Here is an 18,241-nt window from a genome sequence, read left to right as displayed (position 1 = left end):
GTTGTGAAGGGATAGCAAAAGAAAATAAATAAAAGACAAGAGTTGGATAGATATATATTCAAAAAAATATTACCAATATGGAGAGATAGAATATATTGGAATAGTTTAGCATATTCGGGGATACAAAATAGATGTGTGCTAACATTGTGTACCACTTGTTTAAAGAAACAACGGCATGCATATTATTAATGTTGAAATTTGGTCACTTAGTAAATAATGGGTTGAAAATGTTGGTACTGGCAAGTGGCAAGTTGCTGATACATCCTTATATTAGCAGTTCAAGTTTTTTGGGACACCTTGTCAACCCTCTAATTCCATTATAATTAGCCTCAAAGATGTGAAATCAAGTGTCTAAATTATACATGCTTTTTTAGAAGCTGTTCTATCTAGACAATTGATTTGATGATTAGTATACAAGAAAATTTAATAGTATAGTGGATAATAAAAATATAAATTAGTTTCTTTATAATATGTAATTCATAATTTAATCTTTAATTTTGTAATTTTAGTCACTCAATTTTATAAAATTTATAATTTTTATTCTTTCATTAAAATTATATCATTGGTTATGATTTAATATTAGTTTAAAATAATAATAATCATAATCATCGTCTATAACATATATAAAAATAATAATCTGATTTGATATATATAATTTTTTTTAAACAATTTTACTTTTATAACAACTTTCAAATTACTCTCCTCTACTAACTTTATTTTACTAATTTTTTATTTTTACAAATCTTTAACTAATCAATAATTATTTTATTTATTTATTAAATAATAAAAACACATAGTGACTCTCCACTAATAATAATAATAATATAGAAATCGGTCTAATTATTTGCATAAAAGGAGTAGATATATGTTGCAATCTTGGATAGCTTGGCTTGCTTCTACAAAGAGCTTGTATCATAAATCTCTCTCAAAGACCAGCAAACACTTGAAGAGCATTTTCTTGGAGAGTTGTAACAAAGTAGTATAAATACTCTCCATAATTGAACGGACGATAACGAAGGGGATGAAGTTTTTCTTCCACTAACTCAGAGGGCACCTGAATGATCATCTCTTCCTTTGGCTTTGCAAAAACTCCAAATGAGTATCTCTCTTTGTCTCCATTCATCACCACTCTATGTGTGACTGCATGAAGCCTCCCATTGCTCCATGCCTGTTAATTAATACATGCAACATAATTATAAAATAATTATTCTACAAGAATTTCAATTCATTATAATTAAGTGTATGCATACATATACCTTTAGTATGTCACCAACAATGACCACAAAGCCATGTCGGGGTATCTCCAATTCAATCCATTTGCCATTTTTGGATAACACTTGAAGCCCTTGCACTTCGTTTTGGCATAAAAGAGTTAAGCTATTTTTGTCGGTGTGAGATAACAAGGCAGTCTCATAGTCATCATTGCTTTCAGGAACCTTGTACTTGATCAATCGTGAATTGCAAGAGCTCTTCATGTTTTCAACATCACAAATGTAATGTTGTGGAAGGCCATAACCCTCCACAATCATTTTCAGAATGATAAAGCTTAGTGCAAGCATCTTTGAGCTCATTATCTTCAGTATCTCACTGTATGTCACAAAGAATATAATTCAAAAGAAAAGTATATGTATATAATATATTTAGCAAGTATGTGTTTATAATAGTTAACCGTGGTTCTTAATTATTGAAATTCATTCAAATTCAACCAATTGATTTTAAAAGGACCCAATAAAAGAGATTCAAAATAAATGTAACTCATGGACTCAATGATTCAAATCAATAAATCATGAGAAGGTTTGAAATCAAACTTCAATCTCTTTTAATTATTTGATATTAGTAAAATTGAGATATTTCATATTTTAAAATATATTGTTTAGAAATAATATAAAATAAAAAAATAGAAGTTATAGTGTATATCAAGTAAGATAATATATAATTAATAAAATAAAATAATATTAAATAAAAATGATTATAAAATAATATATGATAGTTATTTGTTGATAAAGTGAATGACAACTAATTTTTTGTATACATATTATTTTTCTTTTTATTTTATCCTTAAAATATATGATGGTTGGAAAAAATTAAGATATAATAAAAGAATATAAATATAAAAAAATTTGTAAAAACTAAAGAAAGATATTCTCCTTATATGGGTACTATATTTCTTCTAAAATTGTTAATATAACAATTCATGCACCCCTTGTAACGTCTCTTCTCAACTTTATTCTAACATCTTCCGGAAAATAAATCTTTTATGATTATGAGCAAAATGAAACGAATTCTTAATTCTTAAATTTACTGAATTTCTGGCGAGAATGCCACGTTGAACTTTAACCCTTTAAAAATCACTCTATTTTTTCAGTATGTCCTTACTTTGACAAATTACAAAAATATTGACTGTTTATTAATTTATATATATAATATACACTTTAACCTGCTTCTCTTTTATATATATATTTTTTAGTATGCCGCTAATGATTGGATTTTGTTAAAATACCTTTATCCTATAATATTTAGCATATTAAACCTTTGTTTAAGAAAATACCATATATTTTATTATGAACACCGACAACTGATTAATATTTAATAACAAATTAATAAAAAAATATTTTAATGAATCCATTATTCTTGAACAAGAGGAAATTTACTCTTTTTTTTTTTTTTTTTTTTTTCTTTTTAGAGTTAATTTCTTGCACCATAATATTTATGTAATAATTAACTATTAGAGTTAGTTTAATGAGCAATAGAGTTAGTTCAATTCTTATTGTTACTATGAACGGTGGCATGACCAATCTATTAAATAGTATGTTTAGTATCTAGAGAGTAATAACTACAGAAGCTAGTAGACGTAGCCATCTATAATATGCAAAGTATTAATTATATAATTAATTAATTAGTAACATAGAAAGAATGAATTACCAGAAAGATGGGTTTCCTTGAGGCCACATGAGGTTAGTGAATGTCTCAGCAGCATCTGAGAGAGGAACTTCATCGATCCCAAAGCTTTCACAGAGAGGAATGACAGGACTCTTGCCATTGTAGCTGCTATAAGGCTTTGAACTCGTGTGCTTCTTCTTTGTTTCTTCAGGCAAATCAAACAGTGCTTCCATTTGGTTGAAGAACTCTTCACTCACATTCTTAGGGATCATCTCATCACATGTCAAGAGGAAACAACCGTGACTCTCTAATGCTTCTATCACTTTCTTGCTCATTTCCCTCCACTCCTCACCCCCTTCTTCTAATGCCACTCCACCCTTGCAAAAATCAAAACATGGAATCATCACAATCTCACTCTTACTTTCCATTCTCTCTGAATTGTTCTTAATTACACACATTAAAGTTCGGATATATATATAGCCAGTTGGTCGGTTACAAACAAGCCTATAGCTAGCAAAGGATAAGAAAGGAAGACAAGAAAAGTAAATGAATATATATATATATATATATATATTAAGGGTGAAGGAAATTAAAGCCATATATTATGGAAAGTAACGTTGAGATATGGAGCCCCATATAAGGGTCAAAACTAGCTATATTTTTTGGAGTAGTGGACAACAATTGGAGTTTCACTGATAAAAGAAAAGTTGAATCTAGTTTCTAAGGAAAATTTATTTCATGTTCACGTAATTGAGTTTCGTTTTTGTTCATATGTACATGGACTGCAGGAAAAATAAATTGAAAAATTAATCCTACACTTGAAGAATATTAATTATAATACGTAAAGTGATATAAAAAGATAGTGAAAGTAATGTGTAACAAACACCATTCCATATAAAATATGGCTTCTTGAGAAGGTTGCATTAAAGATGAGAGAGTTTCTCCTTTTAGAAATGTGGGTTGTGTCGGCGTCTTGTGTACGTATGTTAAAATCAGAAACTACGCACAATAGCCTCTTCGATCTCCATATATAGGACGTAACTTACTTGTTGCGGGTTTATACTATGTGATGCTAAAGCACACACTGATATGCATTTCATAAATCTTGCAATCAATTGAATTTCTTTACAGGAAAACTAATGAATCATACATGTACGTTAGAGTTTTATTAATAATGAAAAATTGTACATGAAAACTAACACAATTACACAATAAATATACCTAATGGTTTGAGAGAAAAAAATATGAGTTGTGGGTGATGCCATCATAACCTAATGATTTGAGAAATAATTTTATCTTGCGTGTTTATTAATTTTATAATTGTAAAATATAAAATTGAGGCTTTAGATTTTGTGACGTCGAAAAAACTATAGAACAATACTACAATTCAAACACCATTTTATCTACTTATACGACAAAATGCACCGCAACATGACATTCAATGTTGAACTTTTCCTCAATGTTTGCTTGAAAATTGTAGTATTGTCGGCCAATTTATTAATTTAGATTGTATTTGCACTTTTGAATCGCCTACTATCTTTATTTCTCAAATTTGGTTTTTTTTTTCTTTTCATAAATTTAGTCTTCTATTATTTTAATTGTGCAAAAAGAATTTTATTGAACATAATCTCTTGCTGAAAAGGTGAGATTTTAATAAAAAACAAAGCCAAAAGATATAAGAAGTTGTGTAAGGCTCTACAACTCAGCTAATATTGGCTCGTGAGATTTACTTTGCAAGTTTGCATTGAGAGATATAAAGAATCAAAATAATATTTTCTTCAAGTTATTATAAGAATAAAATTTGAATATCTACTTTTGAAAACAATGTTTTTTATTCTGGAAAACTAAAATATCTCTTAATTGATTAAAAGTTTGTTAAAGATTAATTTTTCAAAGTATCAAGATTCATTAAAGAGTTGACATCTCTCCATAAATATTTTTTCATACACAAATTAGATATCAATAATCTCGTAATCACATATTTAAAGAGATAAATTAATTATCAACCATGGCACAATCGGTTGATTTTGAAAATTATGCTACGACCTATGTACAAAATAAATAACTTTCAAAATTATTACAAGTTGTGTGAGACAACTAGCTTTGACCTTACTGCATTGAATGGAATTAGAAAAATGCATGCTAGTGTCATAGTAGTACACTTTAATGGGCAATTGTGTGTTTAGTTATTAGCCCATTTTAATCTATTTCTGGATGCATGTTAATGTGAACAACTAAAAATATAACGTATACATTCCCTTTCTTCACGTGTCATAATTTCTGTTATTTCATCCTCAGAACTAAGTAGCAATGAAATTTTTTTATGTAGGACCCACACACTTTCTATTTCTTTTTCTTCTACATATCAGTTTCATTTATATCAAACAAAAATCATTTTCCAATTTCTCTTTCATTTCTTCAATCCTCTCAATTTCTTGGTTATTTCATGTTTACTAAAGCAATTAAATGTGATTTTATAAACTTCTAAATAATTATTTATAGAAAAATAAAATAAAATAACTTTTCTATAAACTATAATTAACTTATACTTAAGTTTTTTTTTTGGTAAAGTACTGAAAAAAAAAAAAACAAAACAAAATTACAATCTAACGATCAGACCTCCAGCTATGTCTGCTAACACCTGAGACTCCACCTCAGGTGGAGGGGAACAAGTTCCTCCACCTCTAGACCTCGCATTTGTCCCTGTCTAGCCAATAGATCAGCACACTTATTCCCTTCTCGGAAGGAATGTTCAAACTGAATCGTCCAAGACTTATGCACCAGCTCCTCAATTGAGTAAAGGATAGCCGCCAATCTGTGAGTACTTTGGATATCATGCGTAACAAGCTCAACCGCTACAGCTGAGTCCGAAACGCATAACACAGACTGCGTGCGTCGGCTCCAAGCAATCCGCAGCCCGTACGTGAAGAATGGCAAGTAATTCCACCTGAAGGGCATCGACAGCCTCAACTGCCCCAAAGAACCCCCATAGCCACCTACCATTGGAGTCTCTTGCAAGACCACCAATGCCTGCTTGACCTGATGCTGGATTGAAGCTGGCGTCAACATGTAGACTAGTTTGTAGCCCCTCAGCAAAGATACAAGAGACCCACTTAAGCCCCGCATCATGTGGTGTGTGTTCATCAGCTACCGTAAAAGCACGTACCATGGTAGTATGCAAAGCATGGACCCGACGTAAGGCCTCCCACACAGAAGAGTCACACCCATTAAAAACCTGTTCATTACGCATCTTCTAGAGAACCCAACAAGCAATGAGTGGAAGGATATGGCACCTCTGAAAGCACAACTTAAGCCACTTTGGCCAAGATCCCGACCACCAACAAATCGCCTCCTCCAAATGTAATAGACACCACAATCTGACCGCATGTTCACAGCGAAACAACACATGGGCAATACTTTCCACCTCGTTTCTACACCTCAAATTAACAAAGCCCATCAAGAGTTACATGTCGTTGCACCAACAAGGCACCAGTGGGAAGAGCATCATGGCAAACCTGCCATAAAAAAATCGAATCGACTCCGACAATAGAAACTTCCAAATCCATTGCCACCCACCGGAAAGGATTAATATAATAAGTTAAAATAAGCTTTCGGATTAATATAATAATTTTTACAAAATTAATGTACGCATTATTTATTACTCCCTCCATCCAAAAATAAATCTCGTCCTAAGTTATTTTACAAAAAAAAACATGAAAAATTAATAATAAAATGAAAGAAAATAATAATTTTACAAAATTAACTTTATGATTAATATTCTTTTTATTAAGAAACAATGTAATACATGAATCATTTCTTACATATTATTATGAGTATAAATTAAAAAATATATAATATTATATATTAAAAGGTAATATGATGATACTTATTTTATGAATTTTTTTAATATGATTTTTATTATGAAACGAAAAGAGAAAGTATAAGATAGAGAAGTTATGTGACCCAATTTGTTGGTCAGTATTGATCATGGGAGGGCAAAGCCACATGCTACAAAAGTATTAATTATAGAAGCCTTGGAGGCTAATTGACACAATTAACTAGTTTGCTGCTCATCCAACAACCATGTCAGTTTAGTACATCTAGCTGTTCACAAGTCATAATCAATGGGTGAATAAAATTAATTACATATATCAAACATTTTGACTCTAGAAAATGACATGCATATGGATATTACAATATTTATTATTTCTTTCCATTTGTTGTGGAAGATCCCGTAATCCCTCTGCCAAATCCGAAATTCTTTCCATATATATCTCATTTTACTTTTTATTTCTTCTCTTCATTCGATTGAAGCAAGAGATTTTTTGTCCTTGTTTAGTTGTCCTAACTCCAAATTATACATTTAGAATCGGATCGAATGTGAAAACCCATCGATAAAAGGAAGAATATTGTACATAACTGCAAAGTGGTGTCACATTTGGATTTGTTTTTGTACATCTCTCTCTCTCTCTTTCCCATTTAAAATGAATGCTTAATTAATCTCCTCACCTTCAAGACAATTACTTAGTTAATTAAAGAGATAGAGATTGAGAAGGAAAAAAAAGACATTGATGCACTGGCTGTCTGGTTGCAAAAAGGACAATAGTGTCGTACAATTAAGGATTTGTCACACACAACACAACAAAGACATGCATGCATTTCCTCAAATGTTCTAAATGAACATAACCATATGCTCTTTGTAGTGAGAATATGTCTCTTTCTCTTTCCCTGGTCGCTTTTGCTGTTTGATAAATGCATATACCAATTGTTGAAGACTCCAAGCATGCATGGGGACCAGAGGCTTGTACACCATATCCTTTAGCTGGCATCACTTTTTTGTTTATAATTAATTAACACAAGGTTGGCCTTTAGAAATTAAGTTGTAGTGTCTTTCTCAATGGGTGAGGTTGATCAAACTCTTACCCTATATAAGCTATAGCTAGTGTTGTGAATGGATGGCAAAAAGAAAATAAATAGAAAAATCAAAGTTGGATGCGTATATTCTAAAATTCCATGTTACCAATTTGGAGAGGAGATATAGAATAACTTAAACAAATTTAGCATATTTGCGGAAACAAAATATTGTACGCTAATCAGTGTGCTAAGAAAAAGAAAATTATTTAGTTATATAATATAAAAATAAAAATTGACATAATTAAATTATATAAAAAATGTATAAGAGAAAATAGATTAATTGTAAACAATTAATCAATAATTATTTTTCTTATCAGTCTACAAAAATCTACCATGACTTTTTTAAAAAAATAAATCAATAATACTAAAGGGGTGTATTGGTTTAAGATTTCATTAGATTTTAAAAGACTTTTTTTTTTTTAAAAAGTCTGTTGGTATTCAATCAAGATTTTATGTCACTTAAAAACAATCTAATGGTATTCAATCTGGATTTTCAAGATTTTTTAAAGAGTCCATTAAAATCTATTGGTATTCATTTGAGATTTTTTACAACTTAAAAACAATCCATTGGTATTCAAAAATATAAGGATTTTAAAAGATTGTTATGTTAGAGGGATTTTGAAGGACTTTCTAGTACTATAATACCAAATTCATAAAACAATCTCATCCAAACCCATCAGATTTTGAGGATTGTTTGAAGTGACTGTTCATTGCTCGTATATAATATTGTAGTATTGTTCTTATTCCATTCCCTTATTTTGTGAAACTTCGATATGTAAATGACAGTGTCATTGACTTGCTCTATTTTTCTCTTCGTTCTCTTTAATTGACTTGCTCTATTTTATTTTATTTTTTCTTTTATACAACACAAAAAACGCTTAAAAATTTAACTTTAAGTGATAAATTTTTTTATAACACACATCAAGAAAAGGGAAAAGGTAAAAGATTAAATTGATATCATGATCTATACAATATATATATATATATATATATATATATATATATATATATATATAAGATAAATTTGAGTTAGGGTTTTTGTAAGTAGAATGAGATAAAAATGGATCTTATAGTTGGGGGAAAAACTCTCTCAGCATAAAAACAGCGATTTCTCTCCTTCCCTTGAGCTTATTACTCTTATCCCTCTTCCTTTTATCACTGAATAATTATTAATTTTTTTTTACTATTAATTTTTTTAAATTTTTATATTGTGAAATTATGATTTTTTTATATTTTAAAAAAGAAAATTAACATAAGATATTGTAATATCTAAGTTTTTAGGGTTTAGGGTTTATGCCTCCATTAACTTATTTAAAAAAAAAAAGAAATATTGTAAAAATATTTGTTAGAATAATTTATATTTATAAATATTTTTTTAAAAAAATTATCATATAATATATAAATAAAATACTTATATATATATATATATATATATATATTCTGTATCTAAATACTTCCGTTTATATAAAAAAATTTATATATCTAAATATTTTCTCAGTATCAAATATACTGATTTTTTATATAAAAATTATCTTATGTTTCTATATTTTCATTTTTACATGTTTTTTATAATGACCAAGGTATTTGATCCGTCATCTTTAACATTATCGGTTAATGAAGATCATACTTTTGAATTTATTATTCAAACTCAGGAGCAAGAACGAGAAGATACTAATGCTTTAAGGACTAGTATAGTTAGACATTGTTATTTTTTTATTATTTTTATCTTTGACTCTTTTTAAATTTGAATGTATGAAAATTTTTTTGAAATCTTATCATATGTAAAAAATCCACGAAAATTCTACAAAATCCACAAAGTCCCGTAAAATCCATTAAAATCCTAATTTAAAAGTCTTGCAGAACCCATTAAAATCCTGATTTAAAGTCTTGCAAAATCATTCAAGGTCTTAAAAGTCATGAAAATCCTGCAAAGTCTTTTAAAATCCGCAGGATTTTTTTAACTAAAAAAGTCTTTTAAAATCCTAATCCAATACACCCCCTAAATGTAAAGGAAAAAAATTATATATATTGAATCATTTCTTCTTTTTTTTTTTTCTTTCCTCTTAATGTGAACTTCACAAGTGTTAATGTAAAATTACAAATAAGGGTGACCCTTTAACTTTCTTTTTTTTTTTCTTTACTTTTAATTTTTATAGTTTTCTTTCTATTTTTAAATTGTAATCTAGTTTATTCTGCTAAAATCTTGAAAGCAAATTGTGAACTCCTATCTCTCTATTAAAAAGTTTGTTTATGATGTATTATCATTATTAATCTATTTTTTAATGCACAATAATTTCTAATGATAATTTATAATTTTATACAAACTTATGTTAAATGAATTTTTTTTTAGCAATTGTATGTTTAATTGTTTGTTTGTTCTATAACTTTAAATATAGAAATTGAGATGATAAATAGTATTTAAGTAATTATAAGACCATTTTTCATTTCAGGGGGAAAAAATACAAGGTCAATCCTGGCTAAAATTGTGTAGCCCTTGTTTAAAGAAAAACATATTTTATGTTGAAACTTGGGCACTAAGTAAATAGTGGGTTGAAAAAGTTGGCACCGGCAATGTTGTTGATGGCCTGTATTTGAAAAGTAACGCCCCATATAACAGTTTAAAAGATACATTATTAATATTAACCTTCCAATTCCATTATTACCCACAAAGTTGTGAAAAATTACCGATTTCTGTAACGGTTCCACCGACCTCTTTTCTAATGCATTCTCATTTAAGTTAAACATGATTTAAATTTATTTATAATATCTAATACATTCCTTTTCTTTTAATGTCATTTAATAACACATTTATTTGGTTAAATTTTTTTTTATTTCTTATTTTGTATAATTTATTTGATTTGGTCCATCTATTATTAAAAGATCTAATTTAATTTTTTAATTTTAATTTTAAAACAATATAATGTGATTATTTTTATTTAATTGAGACTTACGATCTCAATTAGTTATCCATGTAACATTGTAAGAAAAAGAAAATAACACGTATTGCTCCATATTAAAAAAAGTTAACATCATTAATCTGAATATTATGAAAAGAACAATATTACATCATTTTATTAGCATTTCATACAAGTCTAACGGAACTATTAACAACTTTTTAATTTTATTTTTTTTATTTTTATATTCAAATGTTGTGTTCCTCTTCTGGAATTCCTAAAATGTCCAAATTTTATTTCTAATATTATTGATCATAAAATATATTTTAACATAATCAAATTCGAAAACGTAAAATCCACAAATACACGAATATTAATATAATAGTCAATATTATTAATGCAATATTTTCTAAATATATAAATAAACAAGATGTTTCCTTTTAAAAATATTCTTTATTGTATTTATTAAATATAATAAAGCATTTTAAAATGAAAAATAAAGTAATTTTTATTATACAATATTAATTAATGTATTCATTAAATATTATATTTTAAATATATTATTAAAATAAAATACGCACAAAACTGATATATTATTAATATAATATCTTATAAAAATATGAATAAACAAATATGTTTTTATAATAATAATATAATAAATATAATATAATAATTAAAAAAATAATTTCTTCGTTATTTGTTATAGTAAATAATATATGCATATATATATATATATGATTAATAATATATGCAAAAAATAGGTGTTTTATTTTGATCATAATTATTAGAAATACAAGATTAATTTTAGTGAAAAATACTTATGATTTATATAATAAAAAATTATTATAGTAAAATGCACAAAAGGTCGAAAATTTAATAAAGCATTATAGATCAAAAAGATTAATAAAATATTTAATTTTATTCATAAAATGTTTTATAAACATGAATAAACATAATTTTGTTTATCGTTTTTTTTATATATTAATTACAACATAATAAAAATAAAAATAAGTTATTTTCAATATATAGTGTATTAGTTAATATATATATTAAACATTTTATATAATAATTTTTTTTAATACTACAAATATTATATTTATTAAATTTATACACATGATATATAATTATTAAATTCCTACTTTTATATTTATCGTTATACATTCGAAACGTATTATTAGAGTAAAATACATAAAGGTGAAAAAATTAATGTAACATTAAATATTTTGTAAATATGAAATAACCAATTTTTATATATTGTTATTTATGTTTATTTATTAATTGGAAAATATAAAATTTAGAAAATAAAAATTAAAGCAAATTTTCCTTATATAATAGTGTTAATTTATAATGAAATTTTTATAAATAACATATTTATTAGATATTATATGTTATATTAAATTTTATAAAACAAGAGTTTGGACGGAATGGAACTAAATTTGATTATGTTAAGATAATAGATTTAAATATTCTTGATTAAGAAAAGGTGGTTGGATTAACAGGTTTTAATAAAATTGGTCAGTCAATTTTTGGATAGAGGTAAGTAAGTAGCTAAAGATACATAGAAAATAAAACTCGATCAAGAAGCAAAAAAGAAGAATAAAGTAGTAGCATACTGAGAAAGACCTAATGGAGGAGACAGAAAATCACTTCCAGAGTTTGATGTACTTGTCGTGACTGGCAGAAGCAACCAAACCATTTACAGTTGAAACAGTCAAGGCAGTAATAAGACCATCATGAGCAGACAGAGTCATTGTCTTGTTCTCGTTCATGTTCCACAGCTCCAATGACTACACAACATTCAACCACATAATCATAAATCATAACAAATAGGATCAACTTTCGTTAAAATAAATTTGATGCACAAAAATAAAACTTGCCTGGTAACAGCCAATGACCAGCAATGAAGGGTACGTCGGGTGGAAAACACATGCATGAAACTTACTGCCATTGCAGCTAAGTTCGTATAAACATTCCCCTTCATTCCCTGATCCAAGAGTCCAAACCCTCACACAGTCCTCACTCACTGATGCCAGCAACTCCCCAGAAGGGTCCCAACATACACAACTCACTGTTTTTGTGTGTCCCTACAAACATAGTACAACATTCCAATAAAGAAAATTAATTGGTGATACTCTTCGGACAGTAGGAAATAAAATTATTGCTGTAATCACTTATATTTGTTATACTTATATCACATTTACAAGCTCCAAAGCTATTATTTGTTATATCAGTTATAAATTTATAACTGATTTTTTCTTCCTTCATTTCCGGATAAAGCAAATGAAATAGTTTAGAAAAACTTAAATCCTACGTCAATTAGACCTGGTGTCAAAATAAAGTTTACAAATGGGAGATAATTTTGAGTGAACCACATCTTAGGAGCAAGTTTCCATTATTAATATATAATTTCAGTCCTTATCAAATTGCAAAATTACTAAACGTAGAAAATAGCTTAGACAGAGAAATTATATCAATCATATTGCAAGTTTTTCAAGCACTTGTTATCTTTTGGCCATCAAATAACAGGTTATTGCTAACACAGAAATTGATCCAAGTTATTCTTCTGACTAAACAACATTCCGTTTATATTTTTAAGTTTACCTCCGAATAACTGATGATAACCAGAGAAGATATAAAAGGAAATTATGCAAACCGACCCTTAAGAAATATAGGCGTGCTTGTGTCTCCACATCAAATATACACACAGTGTTCTCTGCTGCTGCAGCAAGGTACCTCCCAAGACGAGGCTGAAATCTTACTTGGGTGGTGCCACCCTAATCAGCAAGAAAGTTGTAAGTTAGCAAGCTGAAATCAATGCATCATTGCTTTAATGCACAATCTACAAAAATGTTAATTTTTTTGTCAAAAACAAATAGGGCAGCATGGTGCTACAAAGAATTTATTATTCAAGACCCAGCAAGGGTTAGACCCGCTATGTGGATCATGATATGAGAAATGTATAAAAAATACGCTGATAATGATTAACATTCTACCGTGAAGACTCTTCCACAACTGCCATTGTTTATGCTCCAGTACCGTATCTCACCATCACCATCACAAGAGCAGACAAGGTCATCAATATTTGAATGAAAATCTATCGACATAATAGCTGTAGAATGTCCCGTAAAGATGCGATGCGAATAAAAAGGCTGCATAGTAATTATATATTCAATTAAATCAGAATACTACAAGAGGCCTTAATCTAGCAGCAAAAAAAAAAACGCATGCATCACATGATCTTTTAAAAATAAGACCCTTAGAATATTAGAATTCATGGTGGCATTCAACAATCAAAATCCATATTGAACACATAACGAAATTCTTAAGCACTATGGCACCACACAAATCATCTTCATCTGACTTGTGATAGAACTTTTTCATTGCAACTCACAATATTGGCCATAGCAATACAGAATTGCAAAACCACGTCTAGGAAATTCTACAACAGAAACAAAACTTCAAAACAAAAATATATCTTGAAGCAGAACACATTTCAAACTGAAAACTCGTTATGGAAAGAGTTATGCAGTTCTTGTTTATAATATCATATAAAACCACGTTAATAAGTTTTACTATCTCCAAGTTGCATTCTAGTATACTATTTAAGTAAAACAGGAAAGAACCAACTAACATTCTCAACATCCCAAATCCTCATAGTTTTGTCAAATGAAGATGTTGCAAGACGTGTCGTGCTTGGACTGAAACGGACATCGGTGATCAAACTTGAATGGTCTTCAAGAGTAGCTTTTTGTGTTAGAGAATCCGTGTACCATAAAACAGCCTACAATTCAAAACAATAAGAAGGAAAAGACCATTTATTCCATATCAAAACAGAACAAAAAGGGGAGGGGGGGGTGTAGTTCTTGGATTTTGTTTTTCAATTTAAGTTCACTGCTTATTTCAGAAAGTTAGTTGAATTTTTGAACACAAAAGTACTCAATAAATTCTATCAAGATTAATGCTACTACTACCACTGACCTTTTTGTCAAGGCCACCACTTGCAAGTAATTTCCCATCAGATGAGAGATGGCAACAGATAACTTTGTTTGTGCTTGCACGTACGTGATTAGCTTCACAAAATGTGAAGCCTGAAAATAAAACAAATTCATACTCTTAGTTTGGGACTTTTAAGTCATTTACTATTTAAGTACATCAAGCAATTAGAGAGCAACCATGCAGATCCACATTTAAAAGATAAGAAAGCATCTGTTTATCAAAACAATAAAACTTCCATCATATATATTGTAAAGAATATTCAAGGCACCAAGAAGAAAGAGACATCCAAGCCATTAAATCATCTTTGATTTCTATTTAAAATTTGTGATTCATTGCATTTCAGTATTAGGTAATGAATTATCTACTAAAAGAAAATAATGCTAGCTTTCACATTGGAGAGGGGATATAATTAGTCATACACTTTAATAAACTCTTGCGCAAGGATAATGGCAGAATATTTTTTTATCAATAAAATGGTGTTTACTACACCTGTGCTTTCAACTTGACTAGAGCCAGCAGTATCTATAGGGTCTGCATCATTATGATCATCATCCCACTGCCAAAATGGAAAGCAATGAGTCTAAATGCAAGGAACTTAATGAATGAATCTTTTAGATCGCTAAAAAAGTCACTCATTACCAAGTCTTAAAGTGTTGGACATGAGAGTGTGTCTTAAGAGAAATCTCAAACTCATTTTCTAAGATGATGAGAGTCATCTTAAGTCTGCTAAAAGAGTCTCCCATCATTTATACATATAAAAAGTCCAATAGTGTTCGAGGTAAGAGAATATAAGAAAAAAACTTGAATCTCTTTTATATCATATTATTAAAAAAAAAAAGTGATTCTTCATTTAACCAAACACAAAGTCTAATATTAGTAAGCCATAAATGGCGTATCGGTTAAAACCCCAAACCCACTTTCTAAGAGAATCTTTTAATCAATTTTGAACAACAAATATAAAACACTCACCAACTGATCAGAGACATCATTGTTGAAGCTGCTGCTGCCGTTCATTGGTAGGTGTCCGTTGTTCATGTTGCTACTTTAACCGATCAGTCACACGTACAAAAACTTTCAAAAGATACAAATCATGAAATTTTTGATTTTGGTAAATATAAAACCACCATAAATAAAAACAGTTTAACGAACTAAATAAGAATCATACTGTGGAATGAAAATTAAAAGTGAACAAACACCTCGTTAATTTTCCAGTACCAAGGGAAAGAATTGGTCGTTATTAACTTGTAATGATGATAATTTTTTAGAGGAGAAGAGGTCCCAAACATACAAGAGTGAGAAATGGAAGAATAAGTTTATATTACTGTTCTGCAAAGTGGCTCTCATGTTTGTTTCTGGCTATGATTATTTTAAAGTACAAATGATAAATAGATCCAATGGTCGTTGATTAGCGTTGGTTTTACGCTTCAACTTTTCATGTCATCGTATCAAAACATATATCCCGTAATCTCAAAAAGATTGTTCTATATTTTTTCTACTATGAATAGTAATAGTGACTCTCCTTTTTAAGGACGTTTTTTCATATAATATAACATTTTGCCTGCAATAAAGTTCATCTCGAAGTCAAATTCAGATATCATATAACATTTTGGCCTGCAATAATGTTTATCTTGAGGTTAAATTTAAGTACAAAGTATGAGTTATTAAATAAAATAAATTTAAATAAATTTATTTTTAGAATAAATGTATATATATATACATACATTTACGACCACTTTTGAAAAGAGAAAAAAAAAAGTGATTGAAGCCTATTGTAGGACATGTCATCCCGCAATCAACTCTAATAACATTATCACGATATCATTTATATTGCTTTTGAGTCATTTTAACGTACAAAAAAAATGACGTGACATAAGAATAGGAAGAAATTGAGAGTCACATTACTCATTTCATTCCTCTCCTCAAATCAAAATATTATCTCCATCTTGCTTTCCATTCTCTCTATCTCAGGATGTGGATTGTTCATAGTTCTACCACCAACTTCTGCTGTATAAAACAATCTAGCTAGCTAAGGAAAAGAGAGACACAAAAATAATTAAATATATTAAGATGGAAGAAAAACCATATATTATGGAAAGAAACGTTCACATATACCCCTCATAAATGTTAAAGGTTTTGTGGTTTGGCCTATGTGTTGTAATTAACATGTGTTTAACAGCTTTTTCACTCATTATATAATATTTTTCCCATTTCAAAACTTTAGTTCTTTTGACTTTTTAATTTGCTTTGAAATTTTGATTCTTTTAAATTCCAATGTATTTTTATATAACCTTTTTGATTATACCTATATATGTAGTTGAGTTATAAAGGCTAGTTTAAGTGGGACATTAATCCTGTAAAAAAATGGAACATTAAAGATATTTTTTTTAGCTAAAATAATAATAAATGGAAGTAATTTAGTCTAAATGCATATAAATTAAATATTTCATAATATATATGTATAAAAAGTTAAAAGATCCAAAATTTAAAATGGAGGGAGTAACTTGTAATCATAGTTTTAAAAATCGAACCGATCATCAAATCGGTTAGAGTACTGAGTCAGTAGGCCAAAGATTGAACCGGTGGGTTACTAATTGAATCATATGACCTAATTTTTATTAATTTTTTTAAAAAAATATTCATGTTAAATATATTTTATACTTATAAATTTCAATAAATTCTTATCCTATCTTAAATTTCAATTTTCATCTTTTTTAAAACTATTTTTATTTTATTTTGTATAAATAAATATATTAAAAAATTATTAAAATTTTTTTTTGTTAAACTGGTTTGACCCACAGGTTCGATCCATCTGGTTGAATCAGAAAAATAACCGATTCACTCCGATTTGAAACGGGTCGAATTCAACTTAAGATTCGGACCGATTAAATCACCATTTCTCAATTTAACCGATCTGACCGATCAGTCTGATCTAATTTTTAAAACTATACATATAGCACATGTATTTACTTGTCATGTCATTTAATAACACATTTATTTGGTTAAATTTTTCTTTTTGTTACTTATTTTGTATAACTTATTTGATTTCGTCCATCTATTACTAAAAGATCCAATTTGATCTTTAAATTTTTTAAAACAATACAATGCGATTATTTTCATTCAATTGAAACTAATGATAACAACTAATTATCCATGTAACATAACAAAAAAAAGAAAATAACACATATCGCTACATATTTAAAAATTTTAACATCATTAATCTTAATACTATGAAAAGAACAATACTACATCATTTTATTAACATTGTATATAAGTCTAATGGAACTATTAACAATTTTTTTAATTTTATTTTTCTATTCAAATGTTATGTTCCTCTTCTTGAATTACTAAAATGTCGAAATTTTATTTCTACTATTATTGATCACAAAATATATTTTAACATAATCAAATTCGAAAACGTAAAATCCAGAAAGACACGACTATATATTAATATAATGTTCAATATTATTAATGCAATATTTTCTAAATATATAAATAAAAAAAATGTGTCCTTAAAAAACATATATTCATTATTTTATTTATTAAATATAATAATAAAG

The 18,241-nt window shown here is 28.1% G+C and overlaps 2 protein-coding genes across 4 annotated transcripts; both read right to left on the bottom strand.

Annotated features, from left to right (window-relative positions):
• Nucleotides 1-801: 801 nt before the first annotated feature.
• On the bottom strand, nt 802-3,402 carry LOC109788616 (putative 2-oxoglutarate-dependent dioxygenase AOP1). Its single transcript, XM_020347388.3, has 3 exons — nt 2,923-3,402; nt 1,257-1,587; nt 802-1,168 (listed from the first exon to the last, which is right to left on the bottom strand). The coding sequence occupies exons 1-3, from the start codon at nt 3,336-3,338 to the stop codon at nt 926-928; spliced, it is 990 nt and encodes a 329-aa protein (XP_020202977.2). The 5' UTR covers nt 3,339-3,402; the 3' UTR covers nt 802-925.
• Nucleotides 3,403-12,175: 8,773 nt separating this feature from the next.
• Nucleotides 12,176-16,047, bottom strand: LOC109788609 (transcriptional corepressor LEUNIG). Of its 3 annotated transcripts, none has more exons than XM_020347382.3 (9): nt 15,900-16,047; nt 15,654-15,755; nt 15,174-15,240; nt 14,667-14,776; nt 14,320-14,469; nt 13,682-13,837; nt 13,346-13,462; nt 12,566-12,772; nt 12,176-12,475 (listed from the first exon to the last, which is right to left on the bottom strand). In XM_020347382.3, exons 2-9 carry the CDS (start codon nt 15,717-15,719, stop codon nt 12,332-12,334), a joined length of 1,017 nt encoding a protein of 338 aa, XP_020202971.1. In that variant the 5' UTR covers nt 15,720-15,755; nt 15,900-16,047; the 3' UTR covers nt 12,176-12,331. The 3 variants fall into 3 exon arrangements, with proteins under 3 accessions (XP_020202971.1, XP_020202970.1, XP_020202969.1); XM_020347381.3 differs by having other exon boundaries at nt 15,850-16,045; XM_020347380.3 differs by having other exon boundaries at nt 15,881-16,043.
• Between the last annotated feature and the right edge of the window lie 2,194 nt (nt 16,048-18,241).

Source organism: Cajanus cajan, chromosome 6 (genome assembly GCF_000230855.2).
Source record: "Cajanus cajan strain Asha chromosome 6, NIPB_CcT2T_4, whole genome shotgun sequence".
Classification (NCBI taxonomy): Eukaryota; Viridiplantae; Streptophyta; class Magnoliopsida; order Fabales; family Fabaceae; genus Cajanus; species Cajanus cajan.
This window is presented reverse-complemented; position numbering and strand designations above follow the sequence as displayed.